This window comes from Mytilus edulis, chromosome 3 (assembly GCF_963676685.1).
Source record: "Mytilus edulis chromosome 3, xbMytEdul2.2, whole genome shotgun sequence".
In the NCBI taxonomy this organism is placed as follows: Eukaryota; Metazoa; Mollusca; class Bivalvia; order Mytilida; family Mytilidae; genus Mytilus; species Mytilus edulis.
This window is the reverse complement of record NC_092346.1, coordinates 35964243-35987907: the sequence shown is the minus strand read 5'-3', so window position 1 is coordinate 35987907 and position 23665 is coordinate 35964243. Positions and strand designations below refer to the sequence as shown.

The 23665-nt window shown below is 31.1% G+C and overlaps 2 protein-coding genes across 3 annotated transcripts in view; one reads left to right on the top strand and one right to left on the bottom strand.

Annotated features, from left to right (window-relative positions):
- Positions 1-13688, top strand: part of LOC139518152 (calcium permeable stress-gated cation channel 1-like) — a 30399-nt gene extending 16711 nt beyond the window's left edge. Inside the window, exons 17-20 of the mRNA XM_071309845.1 lie at positions 3827-3932; positions 4551-4718; positions 6018-6151; positions 10418-13688. Of these exons, the coding sequence (XP_071165946.1) occupies positions 3827-3932; positions 4551-4718; positions 6018-6151; positions 10418-10549 (540 nt within the window). The 3' untranslated portion in view covers positions 10550-13688. The remainder of the gene's footprint in view (positions 1-3826; positions 3933-4550; positions 4719-6017; positions 6152-10417) is intronic.
- Positions 1-23665, bottom strand: part of LOC139516353 (calcium permeable stress-gated cation channel 1-like) — a 158123-nt gene that overhangs the window by 54586 nt on the left and 79872 nt on the right. The gene's annotated exons all lie outside the window — the stretch shown is intronic.

Here is a 23665-nt window from a genome sequence, read left to right as displayed (position 1 = left end):
ATTCAAGAACATCTGTATCGTTTTAAAAGACCCAATAAATTCAAAAGTTTCATTTACCAACACCTTAAGAAGCACAACCATCCTTTTAAATATTTAGCAGTTCAACCTTTAGAAGTAGTAAATAAGCAGCCTGGTGAATCGCATTCAAAGTTTGTACGATCACGGAAAATAATTGAATTAAATTGGATTAAAAAATGACAGACAGTTTACCCTCTCGGTCTAAATGATAATATCATGGGAATTGGTAATATATCTAGAACCAATTCCGTTAACATTTTGGATATAGTTTCTAAAACTGTTCGTAAAAAACGTTCTCACGGTCGTAGAACAAATCGCAATCAAAGAAAATTTCGGGCCAATCATACCAATATTTCGGACCTAATTTCTATTTCAAAAAACAACGGCAGACATTATCTGTTAACAAAACTCTGTTCGTTACCGGTTAATAAGTTAAATAAAATTTTGGAGGATTGCAACACAATTTCATATAGCAGTCCTAAGTATGAAATTGTTCAAATTATTATGGCATATTGTTATTCTAAATTATTTCCCAAAATTGATCGCCCTGAAGATCATAAAAAACATTTTATTAAAATTAAGTATGTCAATAAAGGCTTTGATTTTGTAAATATTGCCGGTATATTTAACGACCATTCTGTTAAAGAACAAATTCCTGGATATTTTGACAATACTGAGCTACCTCTTATTTGTTATATTTACAAGAAATCTACCCGCAAATTTGTGTTTAATTATAGTCAATTCTGTAAAGATGTTAATATCAGTGAAAATACACCTACTTCATTTAATTGCAGTAATTCCGAACATATTTATGGACCCATTTCCCATGTTATAACAGGAGATCTTAACATCGTTCAAGACCGAGAGTTAAAATCATTCCTCAGTAAAGGACCTAAATATCGTCCCCCGTCAATTATTAATTGGAATGAGTGTCGTAATATCATCCACGACTCACTCCATACTTACTGTATGAAATGGATATGACTGGAAAAAGGTGACAAAAAATATTTTGACTCTTTTTGTAATTCAGTAATGAAGATAGTTGATATACGTATTCAACATTTTAAAGAACATTTTACTATTAACAATAACCACAATAAACCTATTTCTCGTATCAAACATAAACTAAAAGAACTAGCCAAGGAATTTGTTTTTGTCCCGGCCGATAAAGCTGCTAATAATATTATTATTGTTTGACGTAAATTTTACATTGAGGTTCTGAAAAAGGAAATCACCAATTCACCAACATTCCAACTGACTCCATTTTCAGAAAACGAAATCTGTAACAAACATAAAATTTTAGCCACCGCTTTACAAGCAGAGCCAAATACAATGAAAGTCCCAACTATGTATTGGCTTCCAAGCTACACAAAACCCCTTACAAATATAGATTTATTTCGTCTTCAAGCCATTGTTCAACTACTAAATTGTCTATTCTTCTTACCAGCACACTTGGTACAATTAAAAACCTGATAATAAATTGTTCAAATAAGGCCTTCGAAAATAGTGGAATAAATTAATTTTGGAGTGTCAAGAACTCGTTGGAAGTACTTGATAAATTGCATGCTTATATTGGTGATTTTGAATCTGTTCAAAGTTTTGATTTTTCTACCCTGTATACCACATTGCCTCATATTTTCATTAAGAAAAAATTCACACACCTAATTAAATGGGCATTCAAAAAATCAGAATGTGAATATATATTTTCAAATTCTTTTAGGTCATTTTTTAGTAACAATAAACAAAAAAACCATGTTATATGGACATGCTTTGATACTATATATGCCCTTGAATTTTTACTAGATAACATTTTGTTCGCTTTGGGGATTCCGTATATCGTCAGATTATCGGAATTCCAATGGGGACTAACTGTGCACCACTTATTGCGGACCTGTTTTTGTATTGTTATGAGTTACAATTTATGACAAAAATAAGCAAAGACCCATCGAAACAACATCTGATAAACAAATTTAATAATACTTTTAGATATTTGGATGATATTTTGGCTCTCAATAATGACGACTTCAGTATGTATATTAATGACATTTATCCTGTTGAACTTACTTTAAATAAAGCTAATACTAACAATGACCACTGTCCTTTTCTCGATCTTGATATCTATATCACTAATGGAAAGCTGAATACTAAAATTTATGATAAAAGGGATGATTTTTCATTTCCTATCGTTAATTATCCATTTTTAGATGGTGACGTTCCCTTGTCACCATCTTACGGTGTTTATATATCTCAACTTGTACGATTCGCTCGTGTATGTAACAATGTTTTAGATTTTAACGAGAGAAATTTATGTATTACTGAAAAATTATTACACCAGGGTTTTCGATATCACAAACTAGTCAAAACATTTACTAAATTTTATCATCGGTATAAAGACATCATTCGTAAATATAGCTCAACATGCAGACTTCTAACACGTTCAGGTATTTCACATCCAATTTTTTATGGAAATATTCTTTATAAAGCACAAAGGTGTCAGTATTCACCTCAGAAACTTACAAAACCTTTGAATAGACTTATTAAGAAGGGATATAATTACGATACTGTTGTCAAGTCATTAAAGATTGCATATTTTGGCGTTACTATTGAGTCACTGATTAGGTCTTTGCATCGGAACTAAACACATGTATTCTAAAAACAGTTGTTGGCATGACACGGGTTATGTTCTTCTCATATATGTTATGATGGTATGATACTAAACCCCTAACGGGAAGGATTGTGCCTGATGTTCATATGATAAAATCATAATCTTTCAGTCAGTTTAATTGAAGTCTGGAGCTGGCATGTCAGTTAACTGCTAGTAGTCTGTTGTTATTTATGTATTATTGTCATTTTGTTTATTTTCTTTGGTTACATCTTCTGACATCAGACTCGGACTTCTCTTGAACTGAATTTTAATGTGCGTATTGTTATGCGTTTACTTTTCTTCATTGGTTAGAGGTATAGAGGGAGGGTTGAGATCTCACAAACATGTTTAACCCCGCCGCATTTTTGCGCCTGTCCCAAGTCAGGAGCCGCTGGCCTTTGTTAGTCTTGTATTATTTTAATTTTAGTTTCTTGTGTACAATTTGGAAATTAGTATGGCGTTCATTATCACTGGACTAGTATATATTTGTTTAGGGGCCAGCTAAAGGACGCCTCCGGGTGCGGGAATTCTTCGCTACATTGAAGACCTGTTGGTGACCCTCTGCTGTTGTTTTTCATTTGGTCGGGTTGTTGTCTCTTTGACACATTCCCCATTTCCATTCTCAATTTTATTCTTTAACATAATTTTTATCTGTCTGAGACAAGGTTTTCTATGCACAAAAAATTTAATTTCAATTTACCATATTTATCAAGAAAAAAGACAACATTTTATTATAAATTAAGCAAGCTGCAGAAAAAAACAAAGTGGTATATGAAACTATATCTGGTTTGCTTAAAATTGTATTGTCAAAGGGATATCTCAATTGACACTATTTACCAAATTTGACAACGCATTTGATAATTTAGTTCACCAATAATACACAAGGAAATCAATATTTGCCTGCTCAATACTCGCTAGTCATTTGATTAAAGCATTGCCTAGAAAAAAAACCAGTGGGATTATGCATCAAGAAAAGAAAAGTTTTAAACATAAATAATGAGCTTAATTGCATTGTTTTTAATCATCTTTTTTGTTTTCCTAAAACGATATACACATAATTAAATAAACCAGTTTAAGACAAATGATTTACAATAAATTGTATGTTATACAGTTCCCTAAAAGAATTATACCCCAGAATGATTTATATTTGTTTCTTTTTTCCAGTCCGTGATACGGGAGTTTCAGTTTGGTATTCAGTATGCGTGGATGCTATGCATATTTTGTGTTATAGTTGTATATAGTATACCTTGTCCTTTAATTGCACCATTTGGTAAGTAGCACTATAGTGATAAAATTTATTTGCTTTTTTTCTGCTGAAATTTGAAACAATGTTCTTCTTTCAGACTAGGAATGGCCTTTAAAATATTGCAAAATAATGGGTTTTTTTTGGCATTAAAAATGATAATAAAACGATATAAATTGCATATATCTGAAGCGATTTTCAGGATTTAACTTCATCAGGAACATTCAAAGCAAAGACTTGATCTGTAAGACTAGACTTTTACATTGTTTATTCATAATATGATGTTAAAGATTGATGTCAAATTTTATTTGAATTCCATGTTATGATTTAATTTCATTGTCTTTTTTATTGTGAAACATGAAAACTATTTGCAGAGGTTTACATAAAGGTGGGTCTGAAGTTTAGAACCTGTCTTTTCTGGGAGTAGACTTTTTTCAAATTTTGATAGCAAAAGTCAAGTTCCTGCCATTCTTTACTCTGATGCTTGATACAAAACCTTTGAGCCTCTCAAGCAGTACCTTTCACCTAAATATTTAAATGGTCTTTGACCTTGCATACTTTAAAATAAATTTGAACCTCTGACTAGATGACACTCAAGACTTTATTAAGCTGTATAAGTTGACATTTCATTTTATTCTATTTCAGGTTTGTTCTATATGATATTCAAACATGCAGTAGACCGTTACAATATTTATTTTGCATACAAGAGGTCACAAATCAGTAAATATATTCATGAGACAGCAACCAGTTTTGTAGTGGTGGCTGTCATCATGTTACAGATAAATATTGCCTTCTTCACGATCGTCAGATCAGGTAAGATTTCATAGTAATCAACTTTGTAGTGGTAGTTGTCATAATGTAACAGACTGAGTGTAATATTGTTTTCTTCACGATCATTAGATCAGACTTCATTAGTGGTCCTTGGAAGTATCCTGCAAATTTCAAAAATATTTCATACAATCCTAAAAAGACCCAATTAATTTAGATGAGGAGTGGTGGTTGGGGGGGGGGGGGGGGCTGGCATATTTTCATAACCATACCCACAATAGTATTTAATCTATGTCTTCGCATGAATCATTGTCAAATCGTCCAAGAACTTTTCTGTCTGACTTGCTATAAACTTTCCTCACTAATAATAAGGAGTTAGTCTATCTGAATAAAGACCCAAGCAGTAAGTCTATCTGAATAAAGACCCACAACCTCAACTCACTGATTAAATTTCTGTCCCTATCTAACATACTCTTATTTTACAGAGGCATTCCTAATTACCAATCTTAATTAATCCAAGGGAGGTTAACTCTTCAAACCACTTGACTTATCTCTTAGAACCAAGCTATTGCTTTAATTGTTAATTTGTTTGAGTCCTGAACATACATGAGATATTTACTATTGAAGGCTATGCATGCAACTATCAATCATTCTATGATACTCATCTGAAAAAATAGTAAGAATTGTAACGAAATATTCCCATTTAACATCAAAACATTTATTTTATGTAATCTACACTTGAAATTACAAAAATAAAGAAAGTCATATTTTTTTTTATTGTTTGTCCTTATGTTGTACTGTTATACCACTGTCCAAGGTAAGAGGGGGGTTGGGATCCCACTAACATGTTAAACCCCGCCACATTCTGTATATATGTGTCTGTCCCAAGTCAGGAGCCTGTAATTCAGTGGTTGTCGTTTGTTTAAGTGTTACATATTTGTTTTTCGTTCATTTTTTGTACATAAATTAGGCCGTTAGTTTTCTCGTTTGAATTGCTTTACATTGTCATTTTTGGGGCCTTTTATAGTTGACTATGCGGTATGGGCTTTGCTCATTGTTGAAGGCCGTACGGTGACCTATAGTTGTTAATATCTGTGTCATTTTGGTCTCTTGTGGAGAGTTGTCTCATTGGCAATCATACAACATCTTCTTTTTTTATATTTACAAAAAGTATAAAAATAAGAAGATGTGGTATGATTGCCAATGAGACTCTCAACAGTGAACAATTGAAACATAAATTAACAAATATAGGTCACCGTACATCCTTCAACAACGTCCATTAGGCAATGTCTGCTGTTATTATTATGTTTTGCTTTTTACACCTGTTGTTACATTTATTTTCAGAAGGAAAAAATGCAGTTTTTTGGTTTTCTCTTGTTAGTGTATTGCTGTCATTAATAGTAGTTATGTTATTAATACCATTTAATCACAAGGCAGTCTGTGGAAGGTTTCGACATCAAGATACCAACAGATACGAGGTAAAAAATCTACATACATTTATTTCTTTCAAAATGTTCTTACTTTTTTTTCAATTTCAATCAGCATGGTCACTCTTTAACTCACAAAATCTCTCTTGATCTTGTATGGGGTAAAAGGTTTGCACCTTTATTTGATTTTGTGTAAATGATTTGTTCTGCAATTTGACAATCCTTATACTGTTTATGAATTTTTGCAATCTTGTAGCAAAAGATAATAACTTGCATATTTTAAATGATTACTGTGGACTCATTTATTTTGTTGGGGTACCAATTTTGTGAATTATTACTTCTTAGAGTATTTTAATTCATGGTTTACCTATACCAACTATGTCAACGAAAACTAATATTACCGGTATTCAAAAGAAAAAAGAATTAATAGCAATCTGGATAAAATATTTAGGTGCGAAAGTATATTTTACATATCTCACAATAAGTCAGCTAGTAGCTTTATACTTTTTCATGTCAAAATGGTGCATGTTTACAATTTTAATATGACAGAACAACTGAATTTTTTTACAGGAAAACTGGTTTTATCACAGTTATTATGTTGCAAGTTTTTCTAATTTACTTCTTAAACCATTGGAAAGTCATTTAAGTTCAGCTTTGCTAATTGCAAAAGAAAATATGTGATTTAATTGTTAACATTTTTTTATAATCGCATCTTAAACAGGATGTCAATATTTTTGATCAGTATTAAAAAGAATAATCATGGTATGTTGATCATTGTGATAAATAAAGTATGTAAAAATTATGTGTTATTTAAATTTGAAAAAAAAAAATTGAAAATTTTGTATAAATAAGAGCATATAAAAGATTTAAGAAAAGTAAGAGTTCAATACATCAGATGGTGTTTAGATTTTTAAATATACATGTTCTTTTACACAGAATAATGTTAATATAGACAGTAATTGAAATATTATAATAAAACCAAATGTGATTACTGTAAATTCAGAAATTGTCGTGTGCATTTTATGCAAATGTTGAACAAATGACTTAAAATTTGAGATTTATTATTGTGAAATCAGAAAACACTGCATACAATATGAAGGGTGATTTTTGATATTTGCGCAACATATCCTGTGATAATATTCGCAATTATAAAAACATCATAATAATTTCTGAATTTACAGTATATTTTTTTTTGTCAAAAAGTGTTAGTGCCTGTGAATGGCTTTTATTTTTTGTGTGAATGCAGCTTTACAATCATTTGTTATTTGATTTTTGTTTATTTTTACCTATTAGTTTTTCTGTTGTTTTCCTGTAAGTAGATATAATAGAGCATGTCGGTGAACTTGGTTAGGTCGCCTATATAAATATGAAAATTGCTAATGCATGGCAGAAATACTGATCCATATGTCTAAAAATAACTTATTTGTTTGTATTGTCAATGTCATCTGTAAAATTTTCATAATGAAAGGGTTAGTAGATAAAGAATATATCCTAACTTATGATTAAATAAACCCATCATAGATACCAGGATTGACATTTTGTATTTGCGCCAGACGCATGATGTGTAGGTATTAGCATTGAATCATATAGTATACAGATATTCATTTCTTGAAGTCACAAATCTTTTATTGCACACATTACTGGAACACAAAATTCTATATATCTTGTAAATCATTTCTTAGCACTTTAACATGTTAGTCTGGTTTTGTTTGTTTTCTCACATAGAAAGCAGAGTTTTACTGACTCCTAAAAACAACGTTTGCCTCATTATTTGAATATCTTCATGCAGTTTTTCATTGCTTGTAATGCACTTGCTTAACACAGTCGGTTAGGCAATGAGCTAAAATAGTTTACTTGTTGATAAGTTTGTACAAACAAATTCAAACTGCAGTTGGGTAAAAGATTTTAGAAAATTGGTATTGTTGAAGATTTCTGTTGGTTAATTTGGCTTTGGAAAACCGAAGTTCTATGTCTACTATTAATAATTTACTAGGTGATCTGATAATATGACCTTTTAACCCTGAAGAATATTATTGGTGATGAAAAGGGTCAAACTATTTAAACTTATGTTATTCTCAAGTGTTCTTTGCATGCTGTAGATATATATCATACTGGTTGTTGGATTAATCAGTTACTAAATATTGTTATCTCAACTCTGAGCTTGTTGTAGTTCTTAAGGGACTAATGTGAAGGGCATGTAATCAAAGAAGAAAAGGTGGTCAATGATGTTGTAGTTATTATACATATGTAGTTAGTATCTACTTGTTCTTGAAGCCAGTCTATGTTGTTACAGTGTGGTCAATGTGTTTTGTTGCTAGCCATAGTCAGAACATATTACATCCCATTGCATAACAATCAGTTGTTAAATGTCTTAGACCATGTAGAATCCTATCCAAGTAGTCTCTCTGTGATTTTCCTTGATAAATTTACTGACTCGGATCTGTAAAATGTTTCCCTTTCTTATTTTCATCTACAACAGTCAGCTGGATTGGATGATGAAGTTGGTAATAGACTGCTTTTATTGCTGGCTTGCTCAATACTTAGGAATCATGGTTTTATGAAGTCTAGTTGTCTCTTTCATTTTGGATATTTATGGTATTATCAATTCAATCAGGGTTTCTTCTACTGCATGGCATGTTCATTTATACATGTATCAACAAAATGCTGTTACGATGAGATGCTATACTCTGTCCATCATTGATCAATAACATTTTGATGCAGAAACTTTTTAGAATTTAGAACATAGTGGTGGTTAATATTTTCTGTATATTTTCCCCCAAGATTGCATTCAAAGATGTGTTTAAAATGGCTTCCCTCCATTAATAAATCAGCTAAGTTATTACATTCGTGATACATATTTGAAAACATTTCAGCATTTTTTTTAAACATTTTTTACAGGATGTTGATAATTATTGTTCAATTTTATTATCTTACATAGATATTGTCCAGATTCAAATGCTATAGTAAATTATGATCTCTTCTAATGGGTGAGGTATTTTGATGACATTCCCTTTAGCACAAAATATCATTATGATATCATTACGGCAGTCATTTACATCTTATTCCAAGATTTATTACCCATAATTCTCGATTCCCCCATGATGCAAATCACATTAATCCTCATAAAGGCACAGTGGATTTGGAATTTATCACATATCAATTTTTTTTCATGAAGATTTATTCTACCAATTTAAGAGAAATATTAGCCTAATTAAGTTAAGTTAGAAACATCCATAATTATATCAATGCCTAAGGGTATCCTCATTAATGTTTTTTTCCTACAGAACCATTCTTTTGCTTCTGATTAAATGCATTATAAATATCCCATTTTGCAATATGCACAATAAGGATGCATCAAGCATTTTTGATTCAGCTGTTTATTTATAGAGGTCATTGATATGGAAATTTTGCTGATGCACTGACAAACTGAATTAAAGTCCACAGAACTTATTGATAACCTCAAGTAAAATTATTTAATCTTTATAATTCTCAACAGTAAACAATGAACTTGTGGCAGGATTTTATGATTTGGTGCCATTTTTTGTGACTTTTTAGATAAATTACTTCCTTCGGTAGCAGATTTTGTTGTGATTATATTTTCCCAGATTTTCATATTTTTCCTTTATTGTTTGACATATTGATGACAATTTATATTTGCAAACCACTTGCATAGATTATTTGATTTACCAATTCAGTTGGTTTTCAAATGTTCCATTTATTGTTAGTATTTGATTTTGTCTTTTTTTTTAACTTCAATTCTTTTAATTTGAGTTTGGTATATTTGTTATACTTTTTTTATGCCCCACCTACGATAGTAGAGGGGCATTATGTTTTCTGGTCTGTGCGTCCGTTCGTTCGTTCGACCCGCTTCAGGTTAAAGTTTTTGGTCAAGGTAGTTTTTGATGAAGTTGAAGTCCAATCAACTTGAAACTTAGTACACATGTTCCTTATGATATGATCTTTCTAATTTTAAAGCCAAATTAAACTTTTGACCCCAATTTCACGGTCCACTGAACATAGAAAATGAAAGTGCATGTTTCAGGTTAAAGTTTTTGGTCAAGGTAGTTTTTGATGAAGTTGAAGTCCAATCAACTTGAAACTTAGTACAAATGTTCCCTATGATATTATCTTTCTAATTTTAATGCCTAATTATATTTTTTATCCAATTTCACGGTCCATTGAACATGGAAAATGATAGTGGGAGTGGGGCATCCGTGTACTTTGGACACATTCTTGTTATACATTTTTATTATACACTGTAGTAAACTTATTGTTATACTTCTAATAATAACTATCAATTTATTTTATTTTTTTCAGTCATTAATAGCCAGTGGTCGAGACGAAAATGTGCAAGTATCGACCAGTTCTCAATCAGTAAGGGTGCAAGGCGAGACAAACTATGGGTCTGTCAATGAAACACAAACAGGATCCTATGCTTATGAAAAATAACTTTCACAGTTATTTTTCGTTTGATCTATTTTTGTGATAATTTTTCATATCTTCTTGCTTCTCACTTAAGATAGAAAATTACTTCTAGAAACTAAGGGTGAATATACCGTTGTCAATGTTAACATCAACAAAATCATAAGCAAAGCATCAATAAATTGATTATTAATAGTGGTACAAATTCAAGGATGTTTCTTGGCCATATCTCTGTAGCTGAGATACAGCTTTTCATTTGAAAAGCTATCAATAATCTATTAATCATTTAGGGGACTCCAAAAGAGAGGATGTGTTTATTGGATGGAGTCAAAAATTTATGAAGTCCATATACGACATGACTTGAAACAAAATCTACTGCATAATAGCAGCATCAGTTATATACTTTTTGTTATAATTTGCCAAACTCTAGTTAATAGAACAAAGAAGTTTGATACTGGATCATAAGTTATTTTGAATGACTTACAAATTTAAGCTCAATATGTTATAGTATGGAAGATGTAACTTTGCTTGTGTAAGTTCATATCAATAAAAATCATAATCAATATTTGCTTAAATTTGCAGTGATTTTTGGAGATTGCATAAAATGTTACTGACTTGATATTTAAATCTTCCAAGGCTTATCACTACCTTTTTATTACACAAAAGATAGTGCATTGATCATAACATTCTATACATCCTACCTATCCAATATTTATCAATGTTATATATGCTTAGATATTCAAGTTACAAAACGATATTACACTTATCAAGAAAATTACCTAACTTTTGCAAGATGCAGGACTGTAATATCTTCTAAAAACATTTTTTTGTGTTCAATTTACTTTCCAGTGACAATTTTTTATGGAAGAATTTTTAATAATAATAATGATTAAATTGTATGTATAAGTTCTTAATAACTAAATCATGCTTCCTATTTTTTTATTTAAAATTCAAAAAAAATAACCAACACTTTATGTAGTGAAATTTTAGTAGGAGATCATCAGGATGGAAACCTCATGTGGTTTTCTTCAGATAGCAAAAAACAAATAATTTCCCCATTTGGAAAAATAGTAGACAATTTTTCGAAATACCGACTTTAGAAAATTAATTTTTTTTAACGAAAACCTTGCTAAAGTTTTTGACAAATTATGAGGACAGATTTTTTTAGTTCAAAAAATATAGGTTCCCTTTACTTTTCTTAAAGTAATTTGTACTTGTCTCCTTTGATTATCAATTTTGTCCTTAAAGCACGGATCTCATCAGAGAATAGAAAAGACTTCTCAGTTCTGTTAGAGCTAAAGAACATTTATTATTTTGCCTTTGGTATCATGCAGAGTGCACTATGTGTCTAGTAATAAAAAATAACGGTGGCAAACATCAATCAATCAGGGTTAGCCATACTATTTGAGAAAGCATCTTAAGGACAGTCACATATAATGCAACACTCACTAAAGTGCAAACAAATGTGTTTGTGATTTAACGGGGAGTTTTGAAAATTTCTAAGAACACCTTTACAGCACCGTAAAAAATGTGAAAATAATCAAAAGAAAAATTTGAACTTTTAATAATGAATCACTTAATAATTTCAACGAACACACCTTTTAAAAATGTATTCATTTCTTTTTTATATTTTTTTTACTTCCAAAAGTAAATAGAACTGGAAACTAGTTAATGTCCCGAGTAGCCTTTATATTTCTAAGCTTCTAAATAAAGTAATTGATCTGTCAGTTATCTGGAAATGACCAGATTCATCAATGACATGTTAATGGAACTGACTCTTGAGTATCAAGTCACTTGGTCAGTAAATAATTGAAGTGTATGTGCAGTAATGGTAAAAGTAATTTTATGGCAGATAATTAAGTTGGTGTTTATCTGTCGGGTTTTCCTCTTTTTCTTTTCTTTTAAAGTATGTCTTATAGTGCATAGATGTTTTTAGCATTTTCATGTTATAGGAGATTATTTGAAAAATATGATCACGATTTTTTAATTATGTTATACAGTTGAATATCACCAGTTATTGTCAAAAAGTGTCTAGTTAATTTAATGCTACATAATCCAAAATAAACACTATTGAACTAAGATAAGGGTAAAACTGTATGTGAAATTGGAATCAAATTGTATTTTTTTAACTATTGATTTTTTGGATTACAGTAAACTAGCAGGCACTTAGTTGATACCAAAACCCCGACTCTTGGGTTGCTATTACATATGGATGAAATTACAACTGATATAATGTCAAATCTCGTGCAATAATCTGATATTAACACACTTTTCCTTTGTGCAAGATGTTTTATTATTTTGAAAGACGTCTTGTTTTGGCATAATTTCCAAGTGAAAAAAGTTTCTTCTATTTCTGACATTGCCAGTTTAAAGAGGAGGTATTTTTATTATTCAATTTAAAACGTTATACTGGTGATTTTTTTTCTGGTATGGAGTATGTTTTATGCATTTCTGCTGATATGAAAATTAATTCGTACTTGAAACTTCTTCTGGAATGACAAGGAGAATCGGGGTATTTTCATTTAATTTCAGATAAAAACCTTACTTAAAACTATAATTGTTTATAGTGTATACTTATATCAGTATTATTATGTAGATATATGAATTATGTAGTAATCAAAACATTTGTTGTTAGTATACATAGACAATAATAGTGCATTGACTTGACATATCAACGATATAAAGATGAGGCTTAGAAACGGGGTAAACAACACGATGAAATGTACATTACGTGTTGAAATTCGCAATCGATGGTGAACGAATTTGTTTGAAAATGAACTAAAATAATTATCAACAATAAGCATAAAACATAATGATTTATAGTTTGCACACCAAAAATATTAACAAGTGAAATATGTTTTTTTTAAATATAAATTGCACAAGAAATAAGTTTAAGTCGTTGTATACATTGAAAACAAGGACAGGTTGAATAGGTCGTATGAATAATTAGTTAAAATTCGGCAATTTCTATTTAAATATTCATGAGGAAAAGTGATATCATGTCAGTGACTGTATATGACATAGAAATATACGGTCAACGCATTTTGACTGTTCAAATAGAACGAGTGCAGTATAAATATATATAAGCTATGATTATTTACAAACGTATCATGTTATTCCAAATCATAATTTATCATTTTTTTTGTTATATATTGTTTTTGTTTATTTACACTCAATAAATGCTTGCTTCTTTGACAATAAAATTATGATACTTAAAATTCTGCCTTTTTGTCAAGCCTCTTTTTTATTGTTTGATTGATTGATTAAGCTGTGCTTAAATTCACCTGAAAATATTAAACCTATAAAATTGCTATTTTGCATTCATCTCATGTCGATATGTCTTCCATTCAGTTGTCCTTTTGTACCTTTTGTGTTTGTACAAATCATATTCTGTTATAATTTCCATTGAAAATACTGATAAGAATGACTTCACATTTAGTAGTCAGCATGCCAGTGATGAGTTGTTACATGGTAGCATATATGTCAGACCAGTAATGCTTTCTGATACTTTGAACTACTAGAGATGTGGATATGTTACCCTAAACCGTTCGTCTGTCTTTCTTTCGCATGTCCGTCCCATTTTTCGTTTCCGCACTCTTAACTTTAAGTTTGTATCCTGCGAATTTTATGAAACTCATACACAATGCTTTAAGAACCACAGCATGCAGACAGAGTTAGAATTTGGGTTGTGATTCATTTATCGTTCTAGAATTATGCCCCTTTTTAACTTGAAAAAGTCCAAAGTTTGTCCTCGGACACATTTTTATTTTATTTGTTACCTACATTTCAGGGTGACAATATGAAAATGAATAAACAATCCTTTGAACAAGTCTAGCTGAATCCGCCTTTTTACCATGTAGCTTGAAAGAAAATGTTCTGCAAGTAATTTTGACAACAACAAGCTACAATGTATACATCATTTTCAGATGAACAATATTCGCTTAGTATCTTGCAATGCTAATAGCAGTAATTGTCAAAGTTAAGACGAAAAACAGGTTGCTGGACCACAATACTAATACAAAAGAGTGAATGGGGTCAACATTTAAAAAAATCAATTAGAAAATCGGGGAAACTATCTGCCAAACTATTTGAACATGATATATTACTGATATTTTTCATGCCGTTACACCCTCAACTAGAGCTACCACCTTACAAAAAGTATTAGATCAGTTTTTGCTTCAACACTTAAAAACATGATACTCTTATGTCTTTTTATAGAATGCTGTTTGATATCAAATTATCAAACATTGCTGCTGCATGCAGTTACATTTCACTTAAAGGTAAGAAAATAGACAAATTTTGAAATTGATATGGTCATAATTATAAATTAAATATTTACAAAACTTTGAATTTTTGAAATACTAAGGCTTGTCTACATCAGGAATAGATCACCCTAGCTGTATTTGGCAAAAATTTAGGGATTTTTGGTCCTTAATGCTATTCAACTTCGTATTTTTGTTTTAAATATTTTTTGATTCAAGCGTTACTGATGAGTCTTTTGTTGACGAAATGCGCGTCTGGCGCAAATACTAAATTTCAATCCTTGTAGCTATGATGAGTTCATTGTTAGGAAGAAAAAGCAACATATAGTAAACTGGCAAAATTTAGTTACATTCAAAACTTTCGAAACCCACAGAAAACGTAACTGCTACGTTGTTAGTATAAAAAATCTCTTAAAAATATCTCTTAAAAATCATATAAATATTGAAAGACAAATTATAAAATACCTTTGAAAAATGATTAACTGAACCATAATGGTTGGCTGCATCTATAAGAAAAACCAAAGTTGCTGAAAATTCAAATATTCAACTACAAAATAGTTATGAATAAATAATCTCTGAAAGTGTTTACTACTGTTACCATTTATAAACACTATTGTTGACAACCATACATCAAATATGGCCGTCGTCGTTATCAAAAACAAAAACCGAGTAAAATTCCAATGCAATATTTTCATTAACAAAAAAAATACCCTTGTAACTTAAGACAGTAAATTTTACAATGTTGAAACATATCGCCACTAATTCTCAAAATGAAATGTACATATTTAGTAAAGACAACTACTAAGTCTCCGACGTCGAAATGTTGCTGGTTTTTTTGCTAAGGGTTTGACTGAATTATACTCTACGATACTATTTGGTTATTTTTTAGAAACTATTTTAATATATTGAGTCATTAGACAGAATTACATATATTAAGCATGGTGGGCTAAACTGGAGGCGTTACATACCCGTAGCCAGGGGGGGTTCGGGGGGTTCGGACGAACCCCCCCCCTTAAAATCAAATAAGCACTGTTAAAGTCTACGTTTTGTTCAAATTGTGACTGTTAAAGTCGAGTTCATAAGTCCAACGAACCCCCCTTTGGAAATTCCTGGCTACGGGCCTGCGTTATAAGGCATCTAGTTGTGTTAGTTGACGTGACAGAGCTTAGACAGTCAGAATTGGATGTCCTTTCCTTAATCAATGGTAATAAGATTTAAACGCATAAATCACATCCGCCCTTGATCAAGGGTTTTTAATGCTATTGTCAGGATTGTCATCAACAAATGACCTTATTAATTTTTTTTTATCTTGGTATAAATGTGTTCTTTCGACTGTTAGTCTTTTATATAAAGTTAATCACAAAAATTTAATGATAAACATGGAAATAATTTTTTTGAGAATGAGAAATCAAAACCAATTTGTACCGTTTGACTTATTTGTGTTGTGAAAGATGCAATATAGATTGAATTTCAGTTTTCTGTTTAGCACTCTTGTACTGAAAATAATCCCTTCATCAGAATTGTTAAATGTTTTAAGGAAAAAGTCGAAACTAGTCTTTCAGAAAGTGCTTTAAAGAATTTGACATTTTGATCAAATAATATTTAATGGAGAGTAATGTTTACGCTATAATTTTAAGATAGTTTGAAGTTATGGGAAGTCTTGCAATTAGCAATTCATCGAAGGAAACTAATCTCCTGACGCATTTTTTTTAAATTCAAACTAAAATAAACTTGCACAAGGAAATAAATACCGCACATATTCATTTGTACTTTGTTCATAGCACTGTTAATATTTATCTTCAGAACGTATAAACTTAACATTTTTTATATCTGTAGATGTATCCTAGTGTGTAATTTAAATAAAACAGGAAGTTTTTAAAGTAGGTTTACATATGATGATAACTTATAATTCATAACATGGAACATTATATATATTTTTCGAATTCTGAATACAACAGTGTAATTTTTACTTAATAGTTTAGTGAAATTGGTTTCATTTCCTATTAAGTACAGCTCTTTGTAAGAACCAGGCAGAGTGCGATACATGATGGTTTCAGATTTTTTCTATAATTGGCCTAGTAGTAGCAATAAATGAATCCTGCTCAAAAAATAATTTTGAGTAGGAAAATATGAGTGGTTGCCATGGTAACGGCCACTCTATTTTTTTGGTTGTTAAGCGTGGTAAAATATGTCAAAAAACAGCTAAATCACCACAATTCAGAGCCTGATTATGAATAGAATCATGCATTTTTAATTAATTTTCATATGTAACATTGATAGAACATCGTTTAAGCTTCGTTTTAGTGAAGATTGCATGTCAACCAAATTTGTAAATTTTTTGAAAATTTTTGTGAAAAAATGCATATTTTCAACTTTTCTGAAATTGGGATTTTTGCTGAATTATCAAATTTTCTCTGGAGTTTTTCAGAAAAGTGCAAATGTGTACAGAATAGATAGCACTGTAGTTATGAAGTTTGGATACTTCTTTATTAAATTAAATAGTGAAATGCGTGGGATTTTTTTTAGTTTTGTCACCATAGTAACCTATTTTTTCCTTGGAAACGGAGTTTTTATTTGCAGAATATTGTAGTTTAAGAGCTTAAATGTCCTGAATTGTTTTATTTCCGATAAGAAAAATACATAAAAGCTAACGCAAACTTTAAATTACAATCGTCAATTGTTGTTGACTTCAATTGTTACCACGGAAACACATATTATCCATAGCAACATCCACTCTGAAATTGCATAAATAGAAATTTATGTAAAAAAATACATAAATAGAGGGTGTTTATTTTCAAATTGGAATATGACTGCATGCTTTGCCTCACTTACAGTCCTTCCTGTTCTTTTCATAAGGCTCAACAAATGTAATATATAATGTAATATTGGGGTTGGAAGGTTATAAAAAAGGGAGTGTAGGTTTTTTTTTTTTAAATATCATACATGTAGATTCTTGAAAAAAATATGTTTGGTAGGAGAGCCTGATTATAAGTAGAATCATTTTTTTTTCTCAGAAATTTCATATATAAGATTGATAATCTATTACTTGGTTTTAGCTTCAAAACTTAGTTAAGGTACTTTGTAGTTCGCTTGTCATTTTGGGGGATTTTAGTCAGATTTTTCAGAAACCTCAGGTTTTATTCATTTGAATGCCTAAAAATAAATGGCATCGACCCCCATTTATCTTTTTATAAATCTTTTACATGTATAATGATAAGCCATCTGTAAAAGTCTTATAAAATTTAAATTATTCCTTGATAGTTTTTGAGAATGTAAACTTATCAATGATAAAGCTATGAAAAGTCAAGAGAGAATGTTTTCCCGCCAAAATTTCAATGGCTAATATCTCGAAAACAAGCACATTGATCTGTATATTTGTTTACTCTTTTGATTCCTTTACTAATCCGCTATCGATATTCACTTATATTTAAATTGAAAGATCCAAAATAATGTCATACAATTGTGAAACTCCAAGTCAAATTATCTCTCTGCTTTAAAATGAATTTTTAATAAGGAAACAATTTTTTTAAATCTCAGAATATGATCAAGATTCTTTGATAGAAAGTCATTGAATTTTCATTTCAATATAATAAAGTATTCTTTTTAAGATGCTTGGGTAGCAATTTGAATAGATGGAACATGATTTTATTAATAAAAACATCTTCATTCTATATATTTATTGCAAAACTACTTTACACAGTTCTCAAACGAGAGCTTACTTTGGAAGTATATTTATATTCGGTTATAGTTATATTAGCAGGGTTGATTTTTGTTCTTCCATATAACCTCAATTTACTCAATTTTCTTTATAGTATATATACTAGTAGTAACAAGGATATCGTTTATGGGGGCCTTTATAGTTTCTTATTCAGTGTAAGCTAATGCTCCGTGTTGAAGACCGTACTTTGGCTTATGATGGTTTACTTTTAGGAATAGTGACTTAGATAGAGAGTTTTCTTATTGGCATTCATACCACATTTTCTTATATAATTCTGCTCATTATTGAAGTCAATGATATATGATCTAATTATTCAAGGATTTTACTTTGCAATCTATTAATAACTACTGTTTCCTTTGAATCTTAAATAAGAAATAAGCTAAAAACAAAGGTTTGTGTTATTTCGCAAAGGTTTTATGTATTACTGAAAAATTATTACACCAGGGTTTTCGATATCACAAACTAGTCAAAACATTTACTAAATTTTATCATCGGTATAAAGACATCATTCGTAAATATAGCTCAACATGCAGACTTCTAATACGTTCAGGTATTTCACATCCAATTTTTTATGGTAATATTCTTTATAAAGCACAAAGGTGTCAGTATTCACCTCAGAAACTTACAAAACCTTTGAATAGACTTATTAAGAAGGGATATAATTACGATACTGTTGTCAAGTCATTAAAGATTGCATATGTTGGCGTTAATATTGAGTCACTGATAAGGTCTTTGCATCGGAACTAAACACATTTATTCTAAAAACAGTTGTTGGCATGATACGGGTTATGTTCTTCTCATATATGTTATGATGGTATGATACTAAACCCCTAACGGGAAGGATTGTGCCTGATGTTCATATGATGAAATCATAATCTTTCAGTCAGTCTGGAGCTGGCATGTCAGTTAACTGCTAGTAGTCTGTTGTTATTTATGTATTATTGTCATTTTGTTTATTTTCTTTGGTAATATCTTTTGACATCAGACTCGGACTTCTCTTGAACTGAATTTTAATGTGCGTATTGTTAGGCGTTTACTTTTCTACATTGGCTAGAGGTATAGGGGGGTTGAGATCTCACAAACATGTTTAACCCCGCCGCATTTTTGCGCCTGTCCCAAGTCAGGAGCCTCTGGCCTTTGTTAGTCTTGTATTATTTTAATTTTAGTTTCTTGTTTACAATTTGGAAATTAGTATGGCGTTCATTATCACTGAACTAGTATATATTTGTTTAGGGGCCAGTTGAAGGACGCCTCCGGGTGCCGGAATTTATCGCTACATTGAAGACCTGTTGGTGACCTTCTGCTGTTGTTTTTTTCTATGGTCGGGTTGTTGTCTCTTTGGCACATTCCCCATTTCCATTCTCAATTTTATGTATCTTAAATCTATATATATGTATAAACATATGAAAAAGCAATAAACACAATTACTCCTAATAACAAAACCTTGAAATATACTGTTAGGTACAACTTAGCTAGAAAAAGTAAACTTTATAGTTTATAATTTTATATACTAAAATATAGCCGACATGAATGTAAACATGTAATTAAATACATAAATAACTCGATCATCAATGACTTCGACAGCCAGGAACAACCAAACAAATGGGATAAACTGGAAACCTGGGTCCGACCCCATGCGACAAGTCATCTCACGAGACATACTCGGACGTATATATTGTTTTGAAAAGTATATATAAATGCATGTATCAAAATATATTCATAACATAAATGGAACTTGAATGTTGCCCTGTCTGGGGCGGGCTAGAAAGTGACAATATCAGGGAAAAAAATTCCCGCTTTAAAATAAGTCACGTGTATTATACCTAGTGACGTAAACCTATAAAGCTACTACGCTAGTACTGTATGTACAATAAGTTCTCCCTATACTACGAAACGTGAGAAATTATACGTATACCCTATACGCTCATATCTATTATAAGGCATGAATGAATACAATATATATAGTGTTGCCGATAGCCCAGCAAGCATAGAAATACCAAAGAAAGGGTTGGAGTGTAGTAAAAATATATCAAAGACCCAATTTTTGTGAGACTGAAATTCTTTTTTCTAAAGTATCTTCGATATAAAAGGTATCTTGTATCCGTTTTCGATAACATCTAAAATATGTGTATTGCTTGTTATTGATGTCCATTCAGGTAATTTAGATTTTAACTGACCAACAGGTGAGAAAATACCTGAAGGCTGATCAACCGTGACATTTAACGGTGATTTAAAACTGACATTATTATTGACCACATCATTGAAATAAACTGTCATGTGACCATCAGTTTCTATTGAACTCTGTTTAGTATCATTTAAATTTGAACAAATACTATTAGTCAAGATTGGCAAATTAATTAAAGTTTCAAAAGAAGTTATCTTCTTCTTATCCGGACAATTGCCTCTTACTCCACAGTTGAAGCACCTGCCAGGTTTCCAAGAAGAGTTGGTATTCTCTGCCTGCTCTCTTGTGTATGGTGTTTTTCTTGTGACAATTTTCTTGGATTTCTCTGCTTTCTGTTTTCTTTCTGCTCTGTTTTGTACCCTGATTATTTTCTTCTCATCTTCCGAATCGCCGGCGATAGGATTTGTCACCTATTCACTCACAACCTTCCAACCCAGTTCTGAGGAATCTGCCATTTTTATAAGTTTTTGTCTTTCTTTCACTAATTCCATACCTTCTACTATCTTGTCTTTAGCTGTTTGTACGGAATCGACGCTCAAATCTGGCCCTTCTAAGTTCACGTCTGCTTCTTTCAGCTTGGAAAGTACCCTGGATTCATGTTTGAACTGGTTCTCATTGCCTTTTCTCTTGAATGTGTAATTATCAGTTACGGTCTGCTTGATTTTGTACATCTGAGACTGTGAAATGTCCTGTTGAGATTGTCTTATTTTCGATTGGAAAGACGATAATCTGGAATCCATTATAGTAGAAATGCTATTCAATATATCTTGTTGAAGGTTAGAAACGGCATTTTTCACTTCCAACGAAATGGCGTCTTTAATTGAACAAGATATTCCGGTGTCCATACTTGAATGTTGCCCTGTCTGCGGCGGGCTAGAAAGTGATAATATCAGGGAAAAAATGTCCCGCTATAAAATAAGTCACGTGTCTTATACCTAGTGACGTAAACTTATAAAACTACTACGCTAGTACCGTATATACAATAATTTCTCCCTATACTACGAAACGTGAGAAATTATACGTGTCGAGAGATGTTGAAAAGGTCTAATTACAGGGTCGTTTTGATCATTATAAATCTCTTCCATTAGCCAGTACATCAGTTATGAATTGTCAATCTTAACATGTATATAACGGTTGTAACATATTCACGGGGAGGTGAAAGTTGGCTTTCGAGCAGGATTATAAAAAAGAAGATGTGGTATGGTTGCCAATGAAACAACTCCCCACAAAAGACAAAAATGACACAGAAATTAACAACTATGGGTCACCGTACAGCCTTCAACAATGAGCAACGCCGATACCTCATAATCAGCTATAAAAGGTGCCTATATAACAATGTAAAACAATTCAAACGAGAAAACTTACGGCTTAATTTGTGTACAATAAATGAACGAAAAATCCTTATCACTGAACTAGTATATATATTTGTTTAGGGGCCAGCTGAAGGGCGCGTCCAGGTGCGGGAATTTCTCGTTGCTGGTGACCTTCTGCTGTTGTCTGTTCTATGGTCGGGTTGTTGTCTCTTTGACACATTTCCCATTTCCATTCTCAATTTTATGAAACACATAAACAAACGACAACCACTGAATAACAGGCTCCTGACCTGGGACAGGCACATACATACATAATGTTCGGGGTTAAACATGTTAGCGGGATCCAAACCCTCGCCCTAACCTGGGACAATGATATAACTGTACAAAATAAGAACGAATCTAGTCAATTAGAAAAATTACTAGTAAAAGATAAAAGCACTCTGTTTACATCCATGAAAATCTGCACCGTTATTCTTACAGTTTTCAACACGTGCAGCTGACCAGCAATGCGGTAGCTAACTTAAAGTTCAGCATATATAAGTACAACATCTTAGAATGCATGAAATTGTCATCAGACGGATTCAGACATAATGTCAAACTTGAAACAGTCCTCGATTTCACGGGGAAAGGAATGGTCATTGAAAAACTAAGATAGCCATTTATCAATTTCACTTGAGTTTTCTCTATACTATGTGCTTAGCCCAACATAAATGGCGAACAGAAGAGGTTTATAATAATAATGATGATAATAATAATAATAATAATAATAATATAATAATAATAATAATAATGATAATAATAATAATAATAATAATAATAATAATAATAATAATAATAATAATAATAATAATAATAATAATAATAATAATTAAAAACCAATTGTTCAGAGAACAATTGAAGGTCTTTCCACCAAAACAATGTATTTTAATATGAAAGGTGTAAAAATAGGTTTAAAATGTCATTTCAATCGTCAAATGATAGCTTATTGTACGCTGATTCCAAAAATATATGGTTTCTAAACAATATTTTTTTAGATAAGGGAGATAATTTCTTACTTCCGGTTTGAAAAACTCTATTTCCGATAATATTTGACTATTTACTTGACACTGATTCCAAAAATATCTTGTTTTTTATACTTTATGTAATAAAGTACAATAAATAGCTACTTCCGGTTTACACAAGGTCACTTCCGGTTGTTTTTTTAAGTTTAAATGGTTTGATACCGTTTGTCAAAACGTCTCATGACTTTATTATGTATACAGATGGGGTAAAAGCAAAGGTCAAAATCTAGAACGTCAAATTAAGCTATGACCTTGTGATCAATTTCAAGGTCATAAACCAAGAACCTCAAATCAAAAGACCATAGGTCTTAATTATGTTTAGTTAATGAGTTATATCACCATACGCGTATTTTTAAATACCAAAGGGGAGAAAACTTCCTTTCACATTCAACGTACCCTTGCAATCAAAATTTACGTGTTACGACATGTCACAACAAACGATTTAGAAAAAATAATTTGTCGATATCTTAAACGTTTTTTGGAAATGAGTGGAAATGAGGCATATTCAAAAATTAGAATATGACCTTGACCTTTGACCTTGACCTAATTTTCATTTTTTTGGACCAAGGACCTCAAATCAAAAGATCCTAGGTCTCTATCAATT